The 23,803-nt window shown below is 41.2% G+C and overlaps 1 protein-coding gene across 2 annotated transcripts in view; it reads right to left on the bottom strand.

The window, feature by feature from the left end:
• Positions 1-1,736: 1,736 nt before the first annotated feature.
• Positions 1,737-23,803, bottom strand: part of PDZRN3 (PDZ domain containing ring finger 3) — a 131,097-nt gene continuing 109,030 nt past the window's right edge. For both annotated transcript variants that reach the window (XM_032120878.1, XM_032120879.1), the window contains 7 exons: positions 16,736-16,989; positions 14,532-14,619; positions 7,241-7,339; positions 6,626-6,688; positions 6,267-6,368; positions 5,095-5,211; positions 1,737-4,179 (listed from right to left, as the gene is read on the bottom strand). In XM_032120878.1, the coding sequence (XP_031976769.1) occupies positions 2,629-4,179; positions 5,095-5,211; positions 6,267-6,368; positions 6,626-6,688; positions 7,241-7,339; positions 14,532-14,619; positions 16,736-16,989 (2,274 nt within the window). In that variant the 3' untranslated portion in view covers positions 1,737-2,628. The remainder of the gene's footprint in view (positions 4,180-5,094; positions 5,212-6,266; positions 6,369-6,625; positions 6,689-7,240; positions 7,340-14,531; positions 14,620-16,735; positions 16,990-23,803) is intronic.

The following is a 23,803-nucleotide window of genomic DNA, read 5'->3' as shown; positions in this document are numbered from 1 at the left end:
ATAGGGCAATGAGAAGTGTGATGATAACTGGAAAAGGAAAATCTGCAGTTTGCAAAGCTTTTGTTCAGATTTCCAGGATAACTGACGGATTCTGTGAACTGATGCTAATTAATAAATCCTAGTGCTAAAGGAGAGAGCTGATTTTTAACTGTCCAAAACAGCAAGTGTTTAGTGAGGAAAATCTCGAAGGTGTGAGAGTAATTCTTGGCCAATAATTTTACTTCAACATCTTAATGAATGTAAATTTTATACTGTGGATGCTTTGGTGTAATTTCTGCACATCACACTGAATTCCAAAACATGTTGGGAGTTCTGTTGCTACCCAATGTACACAATGCTCAGCATCACTGTCACTGGTGCCCAAAGGAACCATTGCATGTGAGGTTATTCCAAAGGAGCTTATTTTTATGAGGAGCAGCTTGATAATAACTATTCCTCATTGGAACATTTCAAATTTTAATATTTCTAGGCAGACTAGAGATGGTTTAGCTGTCTTTTCATGCCTGGTTTAAGGATTGTTATTCGACACTAATCACAGCTCTGTACATCTGAGTGTGTGGGCTTGAGGAGAAGGTAATATTTTGCTGTGGCTCTCACACCTGCAGTTGGGATGAACAGAATATGAACCAGGAGTGAGGCAGATTTGAGACAGAGAGGGCAAATGTCTTACACTGAAAGCAGCGTGAGTGTGAAAATCTGGTGTTTTTCCCACTGTACCACTGGTGATGGTAACAGCTGGTGCATGTCAGGTGAAATCCCAGCTCTTACAAAGTCAACAGAAAAACCTTGCACAGACTACAGTAGGAGTAGCTCTTTATCCCAAAGGAAAATACAGTTTGAAGATAAATTTGCAGAGGCTTACTGACAAGAGTGCCAGATTACACGGGCTGAAGGTGCATTTTCAGGTATATAGAAGTTCACTGTGGAGTGTGGCAGACACATTCTGTGGAAATCAGTGCTAGTCCACAAAGGGAGCACAAAAACCCTGGACAAATCCATTGTTTGCTTCTTGATGACAGACAAAATGGGCACAAGAAGCTGTTAATCTCTCCTCTTCCAACTCTTCATTTTTATCACCAAGACTGTAATTTTTGCTCTTCTGAGTTAGGACAGAAGGGTCCAGAATAAAAACTCAGAAGGCCTGGGAGCAAATTTTCAAGGGAAAATGGAGAGGGGATAGAGAATCTGGGAATTATTCATAACGAGTCTACATCACTTAATCCAGCGGAATATTCCAATTTGTATCTAAATTCGTCATCAGAAATAGAAAACACAAAAAGGAATGTGATACCTCTTTGACACTGCTGTTATTTTTCCACCATCTCTTTTAATTTGTGTATTTATTTGCTTTAGTTTATATATGCTTTAATTTATATATTGTCTGTTTTTAAAGCAAACCCCCACTGAAGGCTGTAGTTGGGTTTATACACCACTAAGAAACCACAAAGCAAAGCAGGAGAGCAGATCTTCTATTTCTTTCTTACAAGTCACCTTAAATACCTTGTGAGCTGAAGATAAGCACTGCTGGATTTTACTCTTGATAACCCTTGTGCTTCTCCCTTGCCTCTTCCCTCAAGAAAACCTCAATCCAAATTCCCCCCCAAAGTCAGGAGGGCAATTATTCCCTCAGGTTTGGCTCCAGTGGCTGTCCAGCCACTTCTGCACCACAGGAGCTACACTCCATAAAATTATATTCCAGGTGGTGAAACCAGAAGGGAATAAAAAAGAATTTAAAATCGTTTGAAATATAAAACAATAATTTATTTTACTTCATTTTACTTGTTAACGTTTGTAGCTAATGATGATTTCATGAAACTGCTTTTATAATTCAATACATTCAAATCTATAAAGCAAACAGTTACTACCATGGGCTTTTCAAATTCCACAAACTGTCTTATATAAACAAATTAGCTGTACATGCACGTTTCTTCAATAGGTTGCAACATTTGCAAACATGCTTTAAAATCCTTTAAAGCTGCATTATAGTGTACTTTGCCTCAGGCTTTTCAGATGAAACCTCTATACTTTCTTCAGAAACCTTAAAGAGAAAAATGTTTAAATGTTGACCATAACTCTATAAAAACTGCTGTTTGATAAATGTTAAATATTACAAGAGAATGACTCTAATTCTGAGTTTAAACCTTGAGCTAAGTATTGATAAACAGCACTCTGTGTAGAAGTGAACAACAGCAAAATAATATCACAAAATATGGTTTCACAAAAAAAAAAAATACATATGTGCAGATGCTCTTGTGGGTTTCTTGCATTTTTTTTTTAGGTAAAGAAAAGCACGGGTACCTTTTAATATGAATATAGTTTAAGCAAATTACCTGTGTAAGTATGGTTAATACATTTCTGATATTTAAGCACATCATGTAAAAGGTAACAAGTAAAAAAGTACAATCAGTATTCCAAAAAGCACTGCTAATATTGCCTTTGAAGGAGATGGGCAAGCTTCCTCTCCACCGCAGAATGGAGATCCTGGCACCCACGGCTGTAGAGTTCAGTATTTGAACTATAAACTTGGTGACTGTATCTTATATACAAAAATCTTGCCACATTGAACGAGGCATTGATTCCTACCCCACTGGTAGTGTTTTATGTACATAATTTAGCACTGGGGATTGATTATACAGTAGTCACTGACAGGAAGGAATTGTACACCCGCGTGCCGTCCGGTGATTTTGTTCCATGGGTTAGCAGTTCTTGGATTGTCATCCAATTGTCAAATATTTTTTTATTTCTCTTCTTCATCATTTTTTTGTGGCTCAGTTCAATGATGTTCATCTCCTTCTTCTCCTCTGCACCTTGCTGCTCCTTTAAGCACTCTAACCTGCTCTGCATCATGAACTCCCGCCGCCTCCTCTGCTCCTTTGCTTTCACCAAGTGCTGCTTCCTCTCCTCCTTGCTCCAGTAACGGCCCATCTTCATCTCACTGATGGCATCGTCATCCGTGGTCATCCCACTGCGCTCCTCCTTGATCTTTATGGCCCGTTCCCTCAGCAGCCTGTCCCTCACCGGCCTCTTGGTGATGTAGCGTGTCCCGTCGCTCCTGACCTTCACCTTCCACTCCATCCTGGGCTCACTCTGGCCCGAGGCCAAGTCCTTGCACATACTCACTAGGCTCATCTGGCTCTGTGCATATTCCACAGCGGATTTCTGCTGGATCAGCTGCATGTAGCTCTGGTAGTGCTGGGCATGGGCAGGGATGTGAGCGTGTTTATAGGGAGAGTGGTGGTATGGGGACACGTAGGAGCCCGAGGGTTTCTGACCGTGAGTGGGGCTTTTGCTGCCATCGCTGCCTTTTCTCTCCTTGCTCTCCAGCTGCTTGCCGAGGTCAGGATCTTTAGCGGAGGCGTGGCATTTACCAGCGCTGGATTCATGGCTTTCTGAGCCGGCAAACAAATTCTTTTGGGAGACATTATATGCCACTGTCCCCTCATTACCTTGACAGTTAATGCCTTCTGCAGTTCTGCGCAGGGAATTGTCAGGGGAGATCTCCAGCGTGAGCGGAGTGCTCCGGCAGCTCTCGCCCGTGTTGTAGGCACTCGAGCTGTCCTTGTCGGACTTCTCGGGCAGCTCGGTGATGTCCGAGAGCTCGTGCCTGCGGACATCAATGCTCGTGTTGTAGTTTCGGAAGCCGCTGTTGTGCAGCATCCAGGGCTCCCGGTACTGCTCCTTCAGCTGCTGCATTTTGTGGGCTCTCACGATGTTCAGGCACTCCAGCTCGATGTTGCGCAGCTCTTCGTTGAGCATCTCCAGCTCTCTGTCAACGCTCTCTTGGTCGCTTTTGCTCATCTCCAGGGTGCTGTTATGGTAATACAGGCTGTAGGGGTTGGCAGACTTCACCTGGCACTTCAGCTCCAGCAGCTCCCGGAACCGCTCGCACTCGTCCACGGGGATGCCGAGGAAGTCGACGTCGGTGCAGTCAGCTGAGATGAACGACTCATTGCTGAACTGCATGTCCCCACTTCCCAGGGTGTCATGGCTGTAGGTCAGCTTCTTCTGGCTGCCCAAAGTGTTGGAGGAGGTGGTGTGATCGTCCCCGTTGTTCTCCTGCTCAGAGCTCTCGTCGTTGCGAGTGCTGTCATCCGTGCGCCCCACACCACTGTCCTTCTCGTGCTGGTTGGACAAAATAGTGGCTGTGTCTGTGGTGCCTCCATCTTCCTCGTGCTTCTTCTAACAACAGAAAGAGCAGGACAGAAAGAAAAATTATTGCAAGCACGTGACATATTTCAAGGTGTTTATTTTTAAATAGTTCTCTTAACCTGTCACTTTTTACACTTTCAGCCTCTTATATGGAAAGAGTATTATTAAGAACTCAAGAGAAAAGGTGACCAAACCCACAGCCTGCTGTGGGTGTCCTTTTCAGAAGAACCTGAGGTCTGGGTTTCACCTATGCAGCAACACTGGTAGAATTCACATTTTCAAAATGTTTCTTCTCCCACTTAGGGTGCACAACGATATCCAGTTCTCCTGCAGTGCCAAAGTGAGAGCATGTCTCCTCAGAACATGGGGATGCCACAGAGGATGTAGAGTTCTAGAAAACTTCAGAAAAAATGTCTAGGCAAAAACTGAGGAATTGCTTTAATCATAGCAGAATGATGGAGAATATAAGCCCGTATCTGTGGCCCTACATAAAATCTGTAATGTAAAAACGTCTTCTTTGCCTTTCTCCCCTTATATAGATCTTAGTTCAGTCAGTTGCCTGAGTTCTCTATTTGAGTTTCTAGGTTTTGGAAGGCTGTTTCCAGTCTGTGCATGCACATCAAATAGGAGATATTCTGTAAGACAGCCCTCTGTCTGCTCTATCCACCATACACCCCGTACTTCTCTCAGTGACTACAGTGACAGGGGATTTCCAAGAATTGTGATCATGTTGTGGTAAGGAGCAAAGCACAAAAGGTACTATTTTAAAACATTTTGGTCCCCAAGATGAAGTTGTGGACAGTCATGTAATATCTTGATTTTACAGAAAGTCCTTTTGGCTTGTCTTAGTGTCATTGAGACACTAAGTGTATTCAGCCAAGTTCAAGATTGGAATATTGAGTGCAGTGGGAAGTTTGACAGCCCTGCACACCAGAAGGGCAGTACCTGCTGAAGCATGCTGGCAGTAAATTGCATTGCCTGGTGGTGCTGTTCCTCTAACATGTCCATGTGCAAGTCATCCAGAAAATCATTTCTGTCATCATCCATCCATCCTTCATCCAGCTGTGTGAAAAGGGAGGGAAAAAACAAACCAATCATTGTCAAAAGAATGACGACTGACATAAATTACGGTTTTTCTTTGTGGACAGTGGTTGGGAAATCTCAGGAGATTCCTTCCTGTGCCAGTGCTGCTGTGTCCTGGGAAGGAGCCTGTCCTTGTGCTAAGTGCAGGTATTATTGACTGTGCTATCTCCTCCCACAGCTGCCTCCATCTCCAGCAGCAGGGTTTTATCTTCAACAGCCCTTTACCTATGAACAGTCTTTTGATCCGAGGAAATACTTCTAAGAGTTGGGGCAGTCTTGGTTTGTGCACAACTTGATTAGGATGTACAAAAATACTCCAGAGCCCAAAGCTTGAACACCTCTTGTGAGGCAGCATCAAACAGCGGAAGGAAAATCTGGCTGGGGTCCGTAGGACATTTTTACTCCCATTCCCAATTATCCCCATGGGAAACATCAGAAATATCCAGGATAAGAGGACAGTCGTGATCCTGATCTCCAGGTGCTCTGGCAAGGGCTGCTCTCTCAGCACCAGGAGCAGAGACACATCAAACAATGGTGCTCCGGGCTGTTTGTTCAACAGCTTTGTTGTGCTAATCCCTGCTCTACAAAGGGATCTGGTTCAACCTTTTATTACAGCTGAGGAGGCTTCTTGACAGTATTCAAGTACTTTAAGAGATGGTATATGAAGTGCTGAATAATAGGTGTTTTAATGAATGAATAATCAATAGCTATAGGAATTAAGAGTTCAGCATGTTCTTCAAAACTGTGACTCAAAACCATTCATAATACCATGCACTGATGTTTGTAATAGCACTGCAGCAATATAAATCACCACATGTCTTAGAAATTGAACTTTAATATAAAATATGTATGTAAGTACCATGACTGCTGAATTCCATTATTTTAGACCATATATACATGTGCAGTCAAACCATGTATAATATGGTTTTAGGTAGATGGTAGATTTAGGCAGGTTAAACAATTTGAAAGAACTTCTTTCTACAAAACAGCAACTGTTTTAAGACTCAAGTGATGGTTTTTTGTTGCTACTGTACCTGAATTTCTGGTCTTGCCACAAGTAAGGAGATATTCTTGCTCTCCTCGCTGGAGAGAAGTGCCACAGCTTCCTCTCGGTTCTGCACCTCGATGCCATTGATCTTTAAAGAAAAAACAACACCGTGAAGTGTTTTCATGGGCACACCTGGATGCTGCTGTGCCGAGCTCCATGGAAATGCTTGGCTGGATGGATCCATGCATACACCCCCAGCCTTGTGCAGAGAAGTGCGGGGCAAGTGTGGTGGTTTGGACATGTGATGCTGTTCCATCCCCCTGCATGGCATGGGCAGAGCCTTGTTACGAGGGCAGGAAGTGGAATTCTGGGGTTTAGGGCACTTGGAGAACTTCCCACACGTACCTGGATGATGCGATCCCCTTCTCGGAGCCGCCCGTCTTTCGCAGCGATGCTGTTGGGATCAATCTGCAAATTAAGGGAACTCTGAGTGCTCTGCAGGTTTGGGAGCTCAGTATTTACTTCCTCTTATTTCCTGAGTGGCGCATTTTAATGGAAGGTTTTAGATTTAGTTATGAGGTTCTTTCCCTAAACTGGTGCAAATAATTTGAAATGGATCTGCACGGTAAAAAAATGTTGATGTCTAAAATGCAGCTTTTTTCATGGAAAGGGACAAAGAGAGACAAATGGGCCCCAGATGTTTGCAAATAAAAATGTGTGGTGTTTTTTATAATTTATATAGTTTCAGGAATAATCAAGAACAAAAATTAAAGGGGGAATGTATGAAAATACTCTGAAGGCCTCATTTGAAATGGAACATTGTTAATATAATGAAATTTGACTTCAGTGGGAGCAGGATTGCACTCAGTTTGGAGAAAAGGAAAATAATTAGATTTCTTCCAATTACTGCATTTTGGGCTGTTTATCCAACATGGTACAAACAGAGGATGAATGTCTTAACTGCCCAACAATGCAGCTGGAAAGATAAATGGTATCTTATGGAAAGCAGCTCAATCTTACCTCACTCACATAAATACCCATGTCATCTTCATCATCTGTTCTGTAACAGACAGTAAGGCCAAGCTTGTCCTGGCTGTTCACTCTATGTAAATCCACTTCCTGAGGTTTAAAAAAAAAAAAAAAAAAGAAAATACATTGTCAGTGAGACACAGGTGACTGATGGAAGCAATTTTTCAAATGCAATGAAAATATTTTGCTTAAGTGATATAGTGGATGTCTTTTCATTTCACTTGTAGACGAGGTTAACTTACTGAGCAAAACGTGATTATATGCACACAATCAATACCTGGGACATTTTTGACCCTTCAATCAATATGAAGTCATTTTGAAAATAGACCTTTTATTGATCATCAGGAAGAAAAATTACCTATATTTCATGTAGTGGTAAGACTTCAAAGGCTAAAATACTTATAAAGTATGATTTCAATATTTGTCACAGCTGATACACATTTACTAATAAGCAGGGAAATTCTCTGGCTTTTCAGAAAAAACTATAATACTCTATTACTTTAAATTGTATAATTTTCATGGAGTAATCTAATAAATTTCTCAAAAGTGTGACTGAAGATCAATGTATTGTCAGCAAAGCATTTGGTACTGGTAATAGAAATATAATAAGCATTTCAATATCTTGCAAGTGCTTGGCTTCAGCAGGTCATGGTGGTCTTGTTCATCTTGGAGACATTTAACCCATCTTAAAAGTGTATCTTCTTCCTCTAGGCTTGTTTTTCCACGAGGAATTCCTGAGGGTTATTTTTTTTTTTTTTTTCCTTCTGTGCTGCTGCTGTGTGACACTGGTGGTAGGGAGGATTATAAAATCCATGGAGCTACCCCCAGGCTCTGGGATGTTCCTGACTGGTGAGCAGTGACCATTCCTGTAGCATCTTTCAGTCCTGTCCTCTTGCTTCTGAGGGATATCCCAGAGGTTTAACGTGTTTAACCAACTTGCTGTGACTGCTGTGCTGGTCCTGAGGATGCTGCCATGGGAAGGAAGGATTTTGCTGCACAGACAGAGGTGTGAGAGCACCTGCAGTTGTGTTTTTATTTCCTCAGGTGAGGGGATTGAGTGAGGCTTGGCAAGGTCTTGCTCCTCTTCAGGCCAAGCAGGATGGAGGCGGCAAATCTGGGCTCTGTTGCGAAGGGAAAAGTGGGACCAGGCAAAGGGACACAGTGGGATCTGAGGGCTGTCCCATCCCTAAGGCAGACCCTGCACTGTGTGTTTGTGCTAGGACCCATCATTCCAGAGGAAAAGTCCTGATAACACAGCTCCTTATTTCTGACATCTCTGTTGCTGTGCCATTTGGAAGGGGCAAGACAATAAAACAAGCTGATATGAATAATTTATTGGTGTGTCTAGATGACAGCTGCCAAGATCAGCAATCTCATGTTATTTACTTGTCAACATGTGTAATTTCTTTTTTTTTTTCCCCTTAAAGAAGCGTAGCTGTAAATGTCAGTGACATTTCAGCTGGTATTTAAGTGGTTTCAATCAATAGTATCCATGGTGAACTGCTGTGCTGTCCCCCCCTTCTTTTGTTACTTAAAGGTTTGAACACAATGCTTTAATAGCGGGGTTTTCTTCAGATTTCTAAAGCTTTGGAGCTTTCTAGAGAGGAGATGGAGATTCTTCACAAGGAAGATGAGACAAAGTGGATTAATTCTGATCTCAGCTCATCCTCGAGAATGCCACTGCAGTCAATGGGTTTATCCTGCATTTAACCATGGAATGAACTGGGGATGAGGTGGGAACTTGTGGATTGAGCCTAACCCAGGCCTAGAACGATTCCCATATTCCCTGCATACTTTAACAAAAAGTTTCATTATCTTCAGGAATGTTTTTACATACTTTATTGATTTGAAAACGTGGCAAGAAATTTGTGCTGTGGCTCATTCTACTGCTTGCCATACTGGCAGTGAAAAAATATATATATAATGTTAAAAAGAATCCCTCAAAACCAAACAGAAATATATGGTGACTTTGGCCATTGCTTTAATAGATCCTGTGTAACTACAAGCACTTGGAGTGGAAGAAAAGGAGGGAGCGAGCTCGTATTTTCATTCTTACTTGCCACATGTTTTGACTAACAATAGGTATTTTTGCAACAGTGTAGGATTACAAAGGGTATCATAATTAAAAATAAAGTATGAGTTTAAATTGTACCATCTGAGACATCACCTGTGATATACTGGAAGGTAATAAATCACCTGGTAAACTAAATAATATATATTTTGAAAGGAAAAGAGCTATCTGTCGTTTAAAAACATACTCAGAAAGAAAGCAGCAAAAATAGCTAGAGAAAAAAAATTTATAGAGCAGATGTTTAGAACCTGAATTTTTGTGAGTAGTTAGTTGACAGACTTACTCTTGGGTACAATCCCTCTAGTCCTTGGTAGGAAGAGAGAAGTGGATTTGATGCTACCCAAATATGATAATTTTATGAACTTAAACATAGGAACAGCTGCTTTCTATGGGTCTTTGCATCAGTGAAGTTTTAATATAATCATAAAGGTTTGAAATATTTGAGAGATAAAAGTGTGCAATTCCAGTTGGAGTTGAAGAATCAACACCAGAGTCTTCAAAGCAACGGTAATATTTTCCATATTCAGAGGCAAGTCTGTGTAATGCAGAGATACATGAAAGGGGAAAACAGAAAAGTGGGACCTGCAAGTACAGGTATTATGGCAGCCTGAGTAATTGTACCAGGAATTAATTAAGCAGAGGAATTAATATGGGCCTGGAGAACTTTAAAGGTGTAATTTCCCCTGTTTGTAATGCCACAGGACTTGCCATTTCTTACAGTTCTGTCTCAGGGGCTGCATTCCTGGGCCGTGGAAGGGACACACTGAGGTTATTCCACACCCTCTCTGGATCCACAGAAAGCAGCTGGCAGGCAGAGGTGCTATCCATGAAGTGCGGGAATGTTTGGGCTGGGTTAATATGATAAATGTAAAAATTCCATCTGTGAGAATTTTTACACTCACAGATAATTCAAATCTGCTTCTTCAGATCAGGTAAAAGTGACATTTTGAGAGATGTTCAAAGGAGGATTTGGATGCTCTTTCAAAATAGTCTTTGCAAGAGAAGTGTCTGAAAGATTATTGGCTCCTCATCAAATGCAGAGCCAAGGAGGGCTCACAGAGCTGGTTGCTGAAATCCATCTGGCATTTGCAGCAAGACAAGAAGAAATGAACATGCCCTGTGACATTATACCTGCAACCACTCATCATAATGAGTTAGGAGCAAGTGATAATAGTAAATTAACCTCTGTAAGCTTAGAAGATCCTTCATTTGCAGAGGATTATTGAATTATTGTACTGCTGATTTAGAATTATGGCCTGTCTGCAAATTTAAAAAAATCAGAGTCCTTTCTCTAACAAGACAGAAATGAGCAGTAGAGATCTGAAGTGACAGCGATGGGTAAAAATAGTTCAGTCACTCAGAAAGCCTCATCCCCAGCTTGCATGATAAGTGCTCTGTCCTTCTCCCTCTCTTTGTAAGATGTGGTGGGTTTTTTATCCTGTACTGACCTCTGCCATATCTGACAAGCAGGGCCCCTTTTTTGCTGTTCCATTAATAGGTTTCATGGAAAAGAAAGTCAGGGAAATAAATATAAAGAACTATTTCCTTTTATACTGCACAAGGCCCTCTCGCTACCTTTTGGCAACTGACCCTGCCACTGCAGGAGGAAGAATCTTGCTCATGCTTTCTTGACTTTGGAAAGTAATCTTTTGATTTGTAGTTTCATATCAATGTGGTTTTCAACGCAGGTAAATGGAAAAAAATCCCACCCCTTTGCTTTTCAAAGGAGAAAATACTATAAAACCAGGTTTTCTTTCCAGAATCCTTTGCCCTAGAGAAGTAGAAATCTACCTGGAGCTTTCTCTGGCAGCCCAGCTCTGTGATGGGAATTCTCTGTCAGACCATAGAGGCTGGACCAGCATTAGTCAGCAGTGGTGCTGGGGAAGGCTGAAGAAAAGTGTTTCTCACCCTGATGAAAAGAGGTTTGGGATGCCTCACGACGGTAACTTGGAGGATGCCCAGGCTCTCTGCCAAGCAGATGGGCAGTGCTCCATGATTCAGACCTTTCTCACACAGCACGAGGTGTTGAGGCCAAGCTAAAACCCTCTACAGAGCCGAGGGAGAACAACCTTTCATTGCTGGCTTGTGAGCCAGATGAAATGTTTTACCACTTTTGCATTTGTTCCAAACAAAGAACATACAAATATTTGTGTTAGAAAGTACAGCTGTGAAGCTTTTCAAACCTTTACGTATTCAATCACTGCCTGAAGCAGGCCTGCTCAGGCTGCAGCTCTTTGTATTCAGAGACACAGCAATGCCTTGAGAAGCTCCTGATCAGTGCAGCTCCCTGCAGAGCTGGAGTTTTCATAGAGAAGAAATATATTCACATAAAAGATGCTTTGAAATGCTTTGCAAACCGGAATGGAATAAAAATTGCAGAGTGCCTGTGATGGAGCCTTCCAATTCCCGTGTTCAGAGTCGCCTCTTGCCTCCCTTGCAAACAGATTATTGGAGAAGTAAAACAAAAGTTTCAGCCAAAGTAGAAAGTACAGCAAAGGGGAGAGTTTGAAACCCTGGTACTCAGCTTTTATTCATGGTTTCCTAAAAGCAGTGGAGTATTAATTTCAGATTTTGAAGCACAGATTTTGGTGCTCAGGGTGTTCATCTTTTGCTGATCAGCTGTTGTGGTTTTGTGCTGGGAACTCTGGGAGTTGTGCACTGGGTGGGCAAAAAGCTCTTTGAACGAATTTGGTGTCCTCCTTCAGTCTTTTGACATGAATGCTTCATTTCTGTCCAAGACTGAGTGAGAGTATCAGAGGGAAATTTCTCAGCAGTAGCAAACATTTCATGTAATTTTCATCTCCAAGCTTCACTGACTCTCAACTAACCACTCAGTTGAGTTCAGTTCTTTTCTTGGAAAGAAACACCTACATGCAAGTTGCATATTGGGAAGGGTGAAGACAGAAAGTCAAATGGGAGGGAACAGGCCCCTTTTTGATGTAGAATGTTCTCCTTTGTAATGTGAGAAAGTTCCACGGAAAGATCCCTCGCTTGGGCTGTGTCTGACAGCTGGACAGACTTGTCTGAATAAACATATTAATGCATAACACTGCTGGGGAACCCTGGAGTGACATTATTCTTCCTTTATGAGCCTGAAATGACTTCTAGCTGGGCCTCAATGAAGAATGAATGTACTTTTAATTTATAATAAAATAGGAGTTCACAATTTAGTTCCTCTTTACTCGTGGCATGTAAACTTCAAAAGAAAATAAATGGTATTTATTTATTTTTGTAGTAGAGAATATATGGCAGTTACCTCTGAGTCATCAATTCTAAGACAAATGTTGAGAGATAAAACCAAGAAAACAATTTTGGCACCTCAGCAATACTGCCAGCATAAATTCCTTCCTATGGATATTTACATTGGAGGTTTGTTGTGAACTTGGCTATTTCACCTTTTTTGTCTTGTTTACTTGTTACAAATCACTAACCAGTCAGTTATAGACCATAAAAGTTTAGATGAGGAGCTTCTGATTTAAATTCAAAGCACATTTTATAGACATAGAAACCCAGAAGGCTGACTTGATGGCTTTCTTACTTTCGACATTCCTGCTGCAGTCAATGAAACAGTGCCTTTGTGGTCTTTTAAAACATATCTATCAAAAGGCAAACAAAAAAGCAACCAGCCAGTTGAGTCCCTGTTAGCACTTTGACCTTACCATTGATCATAGTCTTTACAATTTGAACAGGAATCTTTAGTGGTTTTTAAGGAAATACTATTAGGCTACAGCGACTTTCCTAACGTTCATCTGCCTGTGTTACTGAGCTGATCACCTTTTGCCATCAAGTACTATATCAATGTCAAAATTATTAATGTTGCGGTTTAAGGCATATTAAGGTTTGGCTACTGGAGTGCGTGTGTTTAAACTGTTTTCAGCTCAACTGGTTGACCTTCTGATGGAAGCATTATAATTTATCCACAATATTACATTTCCTAAAAAGTAGATTTTGGAAAGATAGTGGTAGAAAATACCAATTTGTTCTACATTTTTCTTTGAGACTGAAATCTATATTGTATTTGTTTTTATTTAAGAGAAGGAAAAAGGCCCTTGTTTGAAAAGTAAGGCCTTGAAGTCTCCTAAGTAGCATTTGTTTTACTGGCACTTTGATTTTATCCTGCCTTTGATTTACGTTTGTATACAGAGATGAATTGCTACCAGATCTGCAGAATTTGAGAACGCCTTGCGAACTTTTTATGGGGTTTTAGTCCTTGATCCTGCAAACACTTTTATAGAAGGAAACAACCCCATGCTCACAGAACGACTGAACTCTGCTCCCACTGAAGCTGTTGATAAATCTACCACTGATTTAAGCAGAGCTTCAGGCAGGGCAGCACTGCTTGCTTTGACAAGTAAGTGTTAGCAGGACCAGGATCTAAGAAATCAGAAGCGCAAGCTAGCTAAGGGTATAAAATATTCTCTTACTGAAAATCTTGGATGGATCAGCTGGCTCAGACATTGCTGGCAGTATTTGGAACTATTGGGATACTTTGCTACTATTTATTACAAAATAATTAAAACCACTTCACTGGGTCAGTATTGCTTAAGTATCTTGCAGAGCCCCACAATTTATGTGCTGCACTTTGAATGCTTTGGGAGCAGGTTATTAAAATTAGGAATGAGAAAATTGAAGATGAACTTCTGATGGAATATATAAGCACGAAAACCAAAAGTGATTTTTAAAGATTTGGCAGGTAAATGGACTTTCATACCTTCATGACTGGTTCAACTTTTATTATCTGTAATTTCATATGTATACATATGTCACTTAAGTAATGAAAAAGGGAGGAACAGCTTAGTATAGTGGCAAATCTATCCTGGCCTTGTCTTGTAAACTTAACATACTTCTGAATTGTATGATCAAGAACATCTGTTTCTCAGCCAGGGAATATTTAAGGGAAACTCACACATTTTTACTGCGGTTATGTAGAACAGGTCCTGCCACTCAGCAAAGCCTTCCAGATTTTCAGAAAGCCTAAATCAGCATACTTACACAGAATTTAATTATAGGAATCAATGACTTCATTATTTATGTTAATTTGTTAGCTGAAGATCATCAGTGCCTGGCTCACAGTTCAGAGGACTGATAAAGGTATCAGCAACTAGTGAACAATGTTATCACAAATATCTGCTTTGAAAAGTCTTTTCACTGTATATAATTCAAAGACCTTGAGGTGCACACGGAAATGAAATAGTTGCTCAGATTAAGTACCTCTAATTCCAACTCATCCCGGTCCATTTCTTGATGAATTCCTCCCATGTAGTCATTTGGGTCATAGTATTCATGCACGGATGGATGGCTGGAAAAAAAAGGTATTTTTTAGGGCAGCACTCAGGACTTTAGTGGAACTTGTTAATGCATTCCAAGCTTGTAGGGAGATGATGGACTAACCCCCACACTGAGGAGCTGCATGTGGTTAATTCTATAAGCTACACTACTTACCCCTGTAAGTGTTTTAAATGAAAATTCCATGTATTTGTAGGAGGACAGCCTGCTGCTTTTTACTGCTTGAGCTCTCCCACACTTCCACTGCCTATACTTTGGAAGTTGTAAGCAGAGTAATGCTCTTGTGATCATTGTTTTCTGTGCTGGATAGTTTTATCTGCAGTGAAAGTAAACTCCCTTTAATTCTCTGTTAACTAGATACATGTCTGAGGCTATTTATGTAACAGCATCTGCTAACTGGCTAAGATAGTCAAGTTGTTAGAGGCAGGCGAGATTTATCTGAATGGAATTGGGAGAAGTGAGAGGAAACTAGGAAAAAATGACTCTGCTTTCACATGCTGGCTGACAGCACACCCAGAGAGCTGAGTGTGGGCCATCGCATGAGAAGGGCTGTGAGGGAACACCAACACCTCCAGCTCAGAGGAAGGGCACTGGTGATCCAACAGCTGGGATCTGTCTAATGATTAAGGAACAATATGAAGTTGACAGGGCTGAGCTGGAATAATGCAGGCATGTTGTAACCTAAATTATAGAATGATAGAATTATGGAATAGTTCAGGGTGGAAGGCACCTTAATCTCATTCCACCCCTGCCATGGGCAGGGACACCTTCCACTATCCTAGGTTGCTCCAACCTGCTTTGGACACTTCCAGGGATGGGGCAGCCCCAGCTCCTCTGGGTAACCTGTGCCAGGGCCTCACCACCCTCACAGGGAAGAATTTCTTCCTAAATGATTCATCAGGAATTAATCTTTGCCGTTTTCTTAATGTAACTGGTTTTGCAGTTGGCAAGTCAGAGGTACTGAAAGCTCCTCCTGCAGATGAGGTTGGGAGTGTGCAGTGTTGAGGCTCTAGGAATAATCATGTCCTCTCCACAGGCTCCAAGCCCTGATTTCTGCTCACTGAAAGCTCAAAGCTACAGCCTCTTGTCAAGTATTTCCACTAAATCGTGCTGCTGTGCTTGAATTTTCAATGGGCTGGGAATAGGTGGCTCTGTTGGAATATCTGCTGGAACCATCCTTCAAGTATCAGCAGAGAGAGCCATGAGAGGAATAGACACTGCACACAGAATGGTCCTGGCTCAGTGTGTGAAAGTCAATGTGCTGTGAAAGTCGCTCAGGAGCAGTGCAGGATCAGTGCCTGCTTGTAGCCAAACCCTGTTTCCCAGGAGTGCTGGCAGGGATCTCTGGAGAGGTGCACTGGGGGTGCGTGCACACCAGTCCTGCCTCTCACCGTGTGCAGTTCACCTCAAACCCAGGAATTGCTGTGGCTTGACCAGATCAGTCTCTCACACACAGCTACTGAGAGGGTCAGAATCCTTTCTATTCCCTGTTCCCTGTGGAGATGTGTGGCAGGATGACAGGCAATCTGCAGGGGCTCCTTGGGGAGCTGCTTTCCTCTCGAACAGCATGTGAGGGCGGGGGGTGTGTGCGCCAGGAGATAATTGTCATTTGTATTTGTAAGTACAAAAGCATCAAATTACCATTAACAATAATTAAAATTTGATTCTAAAACATCCATGACAACACTGGTAAGTAATTTTAGTCCTAGAAAATAACTTATTCGAGTAACAGCGCTGCAGGGTTATAATAAAGTAATTAATACACTGGAACAGAATATAGCAGCTCTTAGCATTACACAATTTATGGCAGCCATAAAAAACAAAGTTAAAACATAAGCAACCCAAAGAGGCAGTGAGAGGAATTACAAAATGCAATAACTTTATCCATCAAATGCCAGCAAAAAAAGAGTTTTATGAGGCCATGTTGTGACTCAGTGGCATTACTCATGTGAGTAATGTCTTGCTAATGTGTAGGAAAAATGAAAATGCGGTGACTTATGGCTCAGTGGTGGATGAATCCTGGCTACTTCTGGGATTACATGTTTACCAGCAAGTGAAGGTGAGGTTGTGAACTACTTGTAATGTGCCACGTTACAAGGATTTTTGAGGCTCAGCAAAGCATTACTTACTCTTCAGGCAAGAGGTAGGGGTCCAGCACGGGGATGGGTGGGGTGGGCGAGCCCATCTTGCTGAGGGCCATGATGTGCTCGAAGGTGATGTCGGTCTGGGTGGCCACATCCACCAGCTGCGGGTCGTGGGCCGGGGCGAAGGCCTTGGCGCGCGGGGCCCTCCTCAGCACCTGCACCACGATGGGCTCCTTGGCTGTTTTGAATGCTTCCACCGCCTGCTCATGGGTGGCTTTGGATAAATCCTTCCCATTGACCTGCGGGGAGAAAGCAGCAGAGCCATCAGGGACCCATCTCAGCTTCCAGCCATCCCAAGGTACGAGCAGCCAGTGCCAGGAACGAGCCCCGCAATCTTGTTCCTCTGGCTTTTTCCCCTCTCGCTACAGTAACTTCACAAATCTTCTGCTCTGCTTTGTATTTTGGTAAGATTTTATTGGGCTTGCTCTTTGAGGTGAAGTACAAACCAGCATCCCATTTGTTTCTTGCAGATTAGAAATCCCTCAGCCCTTGTTCAAACACAACATGTTATTGATTCCCCCCCAGTTTTTCTAGTTTTCATTTGCTTTTTAGACTCTTCACCTTTTTGCTGAACAAAACTGAAACTACAAAACTATGTGTTTGTGTCTGATAAACAATTTTTCAGATGAAACATGATGGTGGTACTCAGTCACTGCACTAAAAAACTCCATTTTAGAGTAGTGGACAGAAATAACACTAGACATGCCAGGCCATGGAACTGGGGGGCTGAGAAGAGAATTTACACACTGCACTAAGTACACACTGTAATGCCATGTTTAGTCACATTAAAATAAGTGGGCCACCTGAATGAGAACATTACTCAGCACACTAACTGAATTTAGCCCATGCTTAACATATTGCCCGAGGCAAAAAGCTGGCTGATATAAAGAGGGTTAACTCGAGTGCAGAATAGATTGAAAGGGCTAAATTCCTGCTGATTTACCTTGTGCACATAACACTTTTTCTGCTGTCATCTTGGGTTTACCTTAGAGAGGTGATGACACCAGGATTTTAGTGAAGCCAGCTGAGATGGAAGGTGCTAGCATGACATTTACATTACACAAACACTTGCACTGCACACGACTGCTCCCAGTAATGCACAGCGTGTAAAGTTTGGCCTGGTCAAATTAAATATCATTAACTCACCCAATTGAGCAGATTACTTTAAAACAGTTTGTACGGCTGTAAAATTAGGTTCAGCGTAATGTTTTCTCTGGGAAAAGGAAATGCTGATTATGGTTTGAGTTTTATTATTTGCTACAAATTAAATGTTGCACATTTTACTGTGTGCATCCTAATTTTTTTTTTTTTTGGTACAACTAAACCCAACAAGCAATCAAAATAAAATAATCTAAATTGCAGCATGTAGTGTTTTTCAGAAATGTTCTCAGAATAACTCTTGAGCAGGAAACTATTTATGTGAGATCCTTTCTCCATCTTTATAGTAAAACCTGGTAAAATCCTGCAAAGGACAAATTTCCAGTTCATTCCCAAATGCTGTAATGAACCTGGATTACAGACAGCTTAGTACAGGCCTGCATTTTAATTTAGGTTCCTTAGGACACTTTTATTTCTGTAAATCCATGGCCTGGCATCCTCTTTGTGCTTTCCTATGCAATTGTTACATAAATAATCATAACCTCAAGGACAGTTTGATGTCATGCAGGGAACAGGTGGTGGCTGGACTGTGTCATAAATTGTTACTACAGGAATTATTTCCAAGTAGTTTCCTGACTATGTTGTCTGCAAGCTGATAATGCCATGAAAAAGAGAAGGTGCTGCACAGCCAGGAAGAAGGACATGGGATCAGATTTTAGAACTGGGGTGATGAGCCAGCTGAATTTTAATATAAAACCTCTACTGCTGTAGAGGGACCTTGTACAGAAAAGGTTTGTAACTTCCTGGTATTCAGCTTTCAGTTGGTAAACTGGTAACTCTACAAGCAGAATTGTATTTGATGTGTATACAATTTTAAACCATGGGTTTGATAAGATGACAATGATTATAGTGAAATGAAAGTATAAGTCACTGTACTGCTGTTATTATGGGTTTCTTAACCCACTTCAAAGATATGGTTAGGGATTTTGTCTTTAGAAGTTAGTATTTCTATGAACTGTGGCAGCACCCACATCATATTAGGCAAACAATTCTCTGGACAGTAGCTGTTCACACGATGAATGGTTTTGGGGTCAGTCTGTGGATCCCTTACAAGAGACTGATTCCTCAACCCCAGCTGAGTGGAATCCTTTTAGCTCTGCAGGTTCCTGTTCTGATCAGCAGCCTTGGCCACTGTGCCGGACGCTGATCTGTGAGACGTGGTCAGAACTGCACTAACAAATGATGAAAGAAAATGCAATGATGCAAAAATATGCTTTAAAGTGATTTACAGCAGGGAATTACATTTCTGAATCTGGTTCCTAAAAAACCTGCAGTGACTGCTATAATATGGGGTAAATAATGAACAGTGAATAGTTTGTAATTACTTTTTTTTTAAGTATTTCCCATCTCAGCACAGCAATAATATCATTTTCCATTAAAGAGAAGTGAGGATGGACATGCTAAATATTTGGATAATAAAAAGCAGTAATTCCCAAGTTTGCTTATGCATAACAGAGATAAATTGCCTTTTGGTCTAGAAAAAGTAGCAGGTATTGTTATTTTATTTTTAGTAGCACAAAAATGATGCAGAAGAGAAATATCCTGGGATGATCTCAATGGCCTGATTTCTGGTGTCTGTGCAGAGTCAGTACTTGTGGCTAATCCTGAGCCTAGCAAATAGGTGATACTAACATGGTTAGTTTCTATCTGGAAAATTTGTCACAACTGACAAATAATTATTCCCAGTGCTTAAAAGCCAATAAACACATAATAAAATAAATAAATCAATCTGTATGGCTTTGCTTTGTTAAAAAAAAGGGGGGGGGGCACCTTATATTCATAGACTTTATTCCTAATGCTGAGAATTGTGCTCAGCAGTTTTTTTCCTTATAAACAGTTACATCTGAAATAACACAGGGGGAAAAAAAATCCAGGCTTGAGAAGACTGCCAAAAACGACAAATATGCATAATTTCTTAGGAACATGCCATGTGACAGAGACAATGGGATCTTTCATGGCACAAAAGATGGATAAATTAACTTGTCTGAAAGGGTGAAATGCTTAGCTTTTGGACCTTCTTAGCACTGGAGATATACTGAATATGGAGAAAGCTGTAGATAAAGTGCAGTGACTGGAGTTAAACTGAGCTGAATGGACTTGGATGAAATTTGTGGTGCAGCCAGATAGTGGGTTTAGCCACTGCATGAGGGAGGGACACAAATACATTGAATTAAGACCAGACAGTAAATAAGAAAGGGATGCTTGAATTTTATTGTATTTTTTAATAGAAGCTATGCACTGATTATGAAATAGAATAGCATTTATAGTATTTTATTTTATAGTTTGTACTCTATGTTATATTCTTCTGCACTGAAGTAGGCTGGGGAGAGGACCCCACCTAAAATCTACATTGTAGAGGCAGCAAGAAACCCGTGGATAAAAAAGGCCTAATCCTGTCTGGGAGGTCTGTGTCTCCTGGGAGTTTCAATACTCAGAATGAAAATAAAATAGTCACTTGAGCTTGATTTGATGCTCACTGGAGCCAAGGGGTGTTTTGCTTTTGCAATGCCTCAGTTCAGGCTCTGTCTGAGAGAGGATATTAACAGCAAAGCAAGAAGTTATGAAGCCGAGTGTGCCATCAGCATTCCATGGCCAAACTGAGATAATGGAAAGGAAAATGCTGTCAATTAAGGTAGAAGTGATGTATATTTGTAATTGAGAAAAAGAGAGATGATGCCCAAAGGCGGAACAGGGGAGGCCATGGCACAAATCCAAACAGGGTGATCCCAGCAAACAAATAGATGGAAAGGATGTCTTAAACCCTCATTTTGATCAGGGAGCTCTCATCAATTCCTATTTCCAAGATGTAAATGGTCAGAAAAATAAGCAGGAATTAATGAAAAGAAGGAAAGAAAAAAAAACCCCAGTATGCTTATCTGGCCCCAAATGGAAGCAGCAGAACTTCACTGAGGAACCCTAAACATCAGGTGGAATTGCTAAGGAACATCCCATGATAACTTAGGAGGTGTGAATGCAACAAATATGTGGATATAGTTTGAGATCAAACTCCTAAGAGCCATGAAAAAGGCTGGAAAAGTTTGAGTGCTACTTTGGAGATAACAGGGTAAAAACAGGCAGTAGGAGCTTGATGGGTGTAGCGTTGGTAAGACCCAAGTGCCTTCCTGAGTCTGTTCTCAAATCTCTCTCAATTGGTAGCTACACATTAAGCAGAAAGAACAAATAAATCAGTGATGATTTGTGATCAGTGATGTTCTCAACAAGGAGAAAGGCAAAAAAAAAAACCAAATAGGAAAAACCTCATTTCTCTTTAGGCTTGTGAAGAATTTGCTCTGCCTCACCAGGACATGGCTTTCCATATAATTTTCCAGTGCTTGAATGTGTAAGGTATTGGATGTACAATGGCTTCTCTCTGTTGGAGCTGTGCAAGGCATTTGGCACCCTTCCTGTTGAAATCCCCTTCCTCTATTAATTCTGGATATGTCACAGTGAAATACCTTTTGCAAGGACACATTTTCTCATGTTTTTATACTTTATATAGGTGCTTTTAGTTTAACACTTATTTTACTGAGAGGTTTGGGATCCTCCAGCGATTCCTGAGCCAAGTGCCACTGTTTAGATGCTAATTTCCTGAGGTCAGAATTGGCACAGGGTCCAGAGGCTGGAGCCTTCCAGCCTTCACACTGTGAGGACAAGGCTGGACCTCCTGTGCAAGGCAATGGGAGTTTGCAGCCAAGGCTGGGATGACAGAATTGTTCTCAGTTACTAGAAAACACATTCTTATTTTCATTTGAGGTATGAGGCAGGATAGTACATGGCTGCACTATTACATAAATGTCATTTTATCAATAGCTGCTGTTTAATTATTGAGCAAGGTAAGTGATTTACATGCTTTATTTCCCTGGGTGGGAAGACAAGACTAATTAATTACCACTTTTTAATGACAGACATAAATCAGAGGCTTTCAGGTATATCAAACTATGTTACTTGTTTACAAGTGGACAACATTTCCTCCTGGTTGCCACCAATTCTTAGTTTCTTTTCCTTCTGATACAGCGCTTATGGAAACTCCAGTAGTGGTGGTTTCTCTTTCCCTGTGAGAGCAGAATTAACACACCTGGGTTCTCTACCTGAGAAGGATGTCCCTGGAGCTGGTTCCCAGTTTCCCACTTGCAGCCACAGCAGGAGCACAAACAGGAGCCCCTGGAGCCCTGAGAGGGGACATTGGGACAGGGCTGTCCTAGGACAAGGCTGGCAGAAGGAAAGTGGGGAGCATCTCAGAGAACGGAGGAGTTCAGCACTCAGGCATGAGCAAACATCATCTGCACTAGCACAGATGAAGTGATTTTGGGCACTGGTGGAAGCAATTACTGAAAGGTTGAGAAAGCCAGAAAATCCCTGTGCAGAACAGTTTAGTTATAATTATTTTGCACTTTATTTTTGCTTCAATAGTGTGTAACATTGTTTTCGGGATGTTGGGAGCACACAGCAGAAACCAGAAGGGTTTCAGTAAAAGAAAATTATTTTTTTTCATCAATTTAGACTGATTTCTGCAGGTTTAATGCCATGAATGATAAACATTTGTATGCATTGTACAGCTTCTTGGCTCTTCTATGCCTCACAAATGTCACAGAGAAAAAAAACTTCTTTTGCCTAAGAATGAGTAAGCAGCTTTTCTTTGTAGAAATTCATGCAAATCCTTGGGAAGTGCACTATAAAAATGCTAGTTCTGTTAGACTACAGACGTCTCTGCTCCCTTTAAATGCTCTCTATGGTCTGATTCACTTCTTTAGCAAGTTCTTAAAGAGTCTGCATACTAAGAAAAAGCAGCACAACTTTAAAGATTTTTATGGAAGCAAGAGCAGCAAAAAGCCTATTTTATAACCCCCCTTTTCCTCAGGAATTGGAGAGAAAAGGTTCAAAATATAGGTTAATTCTTCTTGCAGCTCCATCTAATCCCTCTTTTATTTCCCTGATATGTACAGTCTCCCTCTTTTTCAAAACCCCAGAATTATATTGTTTAGTAATAGACTGTTTCCATGTGTGTGCATTTCCCTTCTGCCTTGTGAGACATCCATGACAAAACAGTGCAGACCAAGGAAAAATTCTTTTACTTAAGAGCACAGAATACATTTGTTCTCCAAACCGTTAACTTGCAAATGGAAAATCTTGGGAGAAAGACCCTGGAAATAAAGGAATTTTTATTTTGCTGGTAATTAGCACATTTACGTATTACCAAGGCAGTGCCAGGACTGTCTGTAGCATACTAAGATGCTCTTGGTTGGGTTCTCAGGCTCTGCTCCTGTGGATCACAACTCAAAACAAAACCACAGGGAATTTTATCATTTGCTTCAATGAAAACAGAGCAATGCTGGGGCTTCTGAGACTCTTGGACTTTCACTCTAAGTAAAGTTTATTCAGAGCCCTTTTTTTCTTAAATATGCATTCATTATGTTAAATGACTTTATATCAGGGCAGAAATGCTCTTCCTTTTCTCTTTTTTAAGTGATCTTTTGTGTATCTTTTCATGGCTTAATAACCCAGGTCCATCTAAAATACAGCCAGAAGTTTACAGGCCTCCCCTTTTAATGCCTCTCTCTGCCATTTCTGCATCGTGACCCAGAGGGGGCCAATCAATGGGATCTCTGAGTGAGGTACAAATGAGCCATAAATAATCATGAATTACTAATGACTGGGATTCAGCAAGTGTAATCACCCGTTTTCTCACATCCTCTGCTTTGTCCACCTCTAGCACTGCACCTCCAGTGTGGCTCCTTGGGAAATGCTCTCGCCCTTCCCACGTGTGCTTTTCCCAAGAGGCAAACCCTGTGTCTATGTTTTCACCTAGTACAGTAAAATACAGGTTTTTATGAATTAAACCTTTAAAAAGGCTGTGTATTCTCTATTTATGTTTAAAATAACACACAATGAGAGTGA

The sequence above is a fragment of the Corvus moneduloides genome, chromosome 11, assembly GCF_009650955.1.
Source record: "Corvus moneduloides isolate bCorMon1 chromosome 11, bCorMon1.pri, whole genome shotgun sequence".
NCBI classification, from domain to species: domain Eukaryota; kingdom Metazoa; phylum Chordata; class Aves; order Passeriformes; family Corvidae; genus Corvus; species Corvus moneduloides.
The sequence above is the reverse complement of the archived record's forward strand: the minus strand, read 5'-3'. Positions and strand labels throughout refer to the sequence as shown.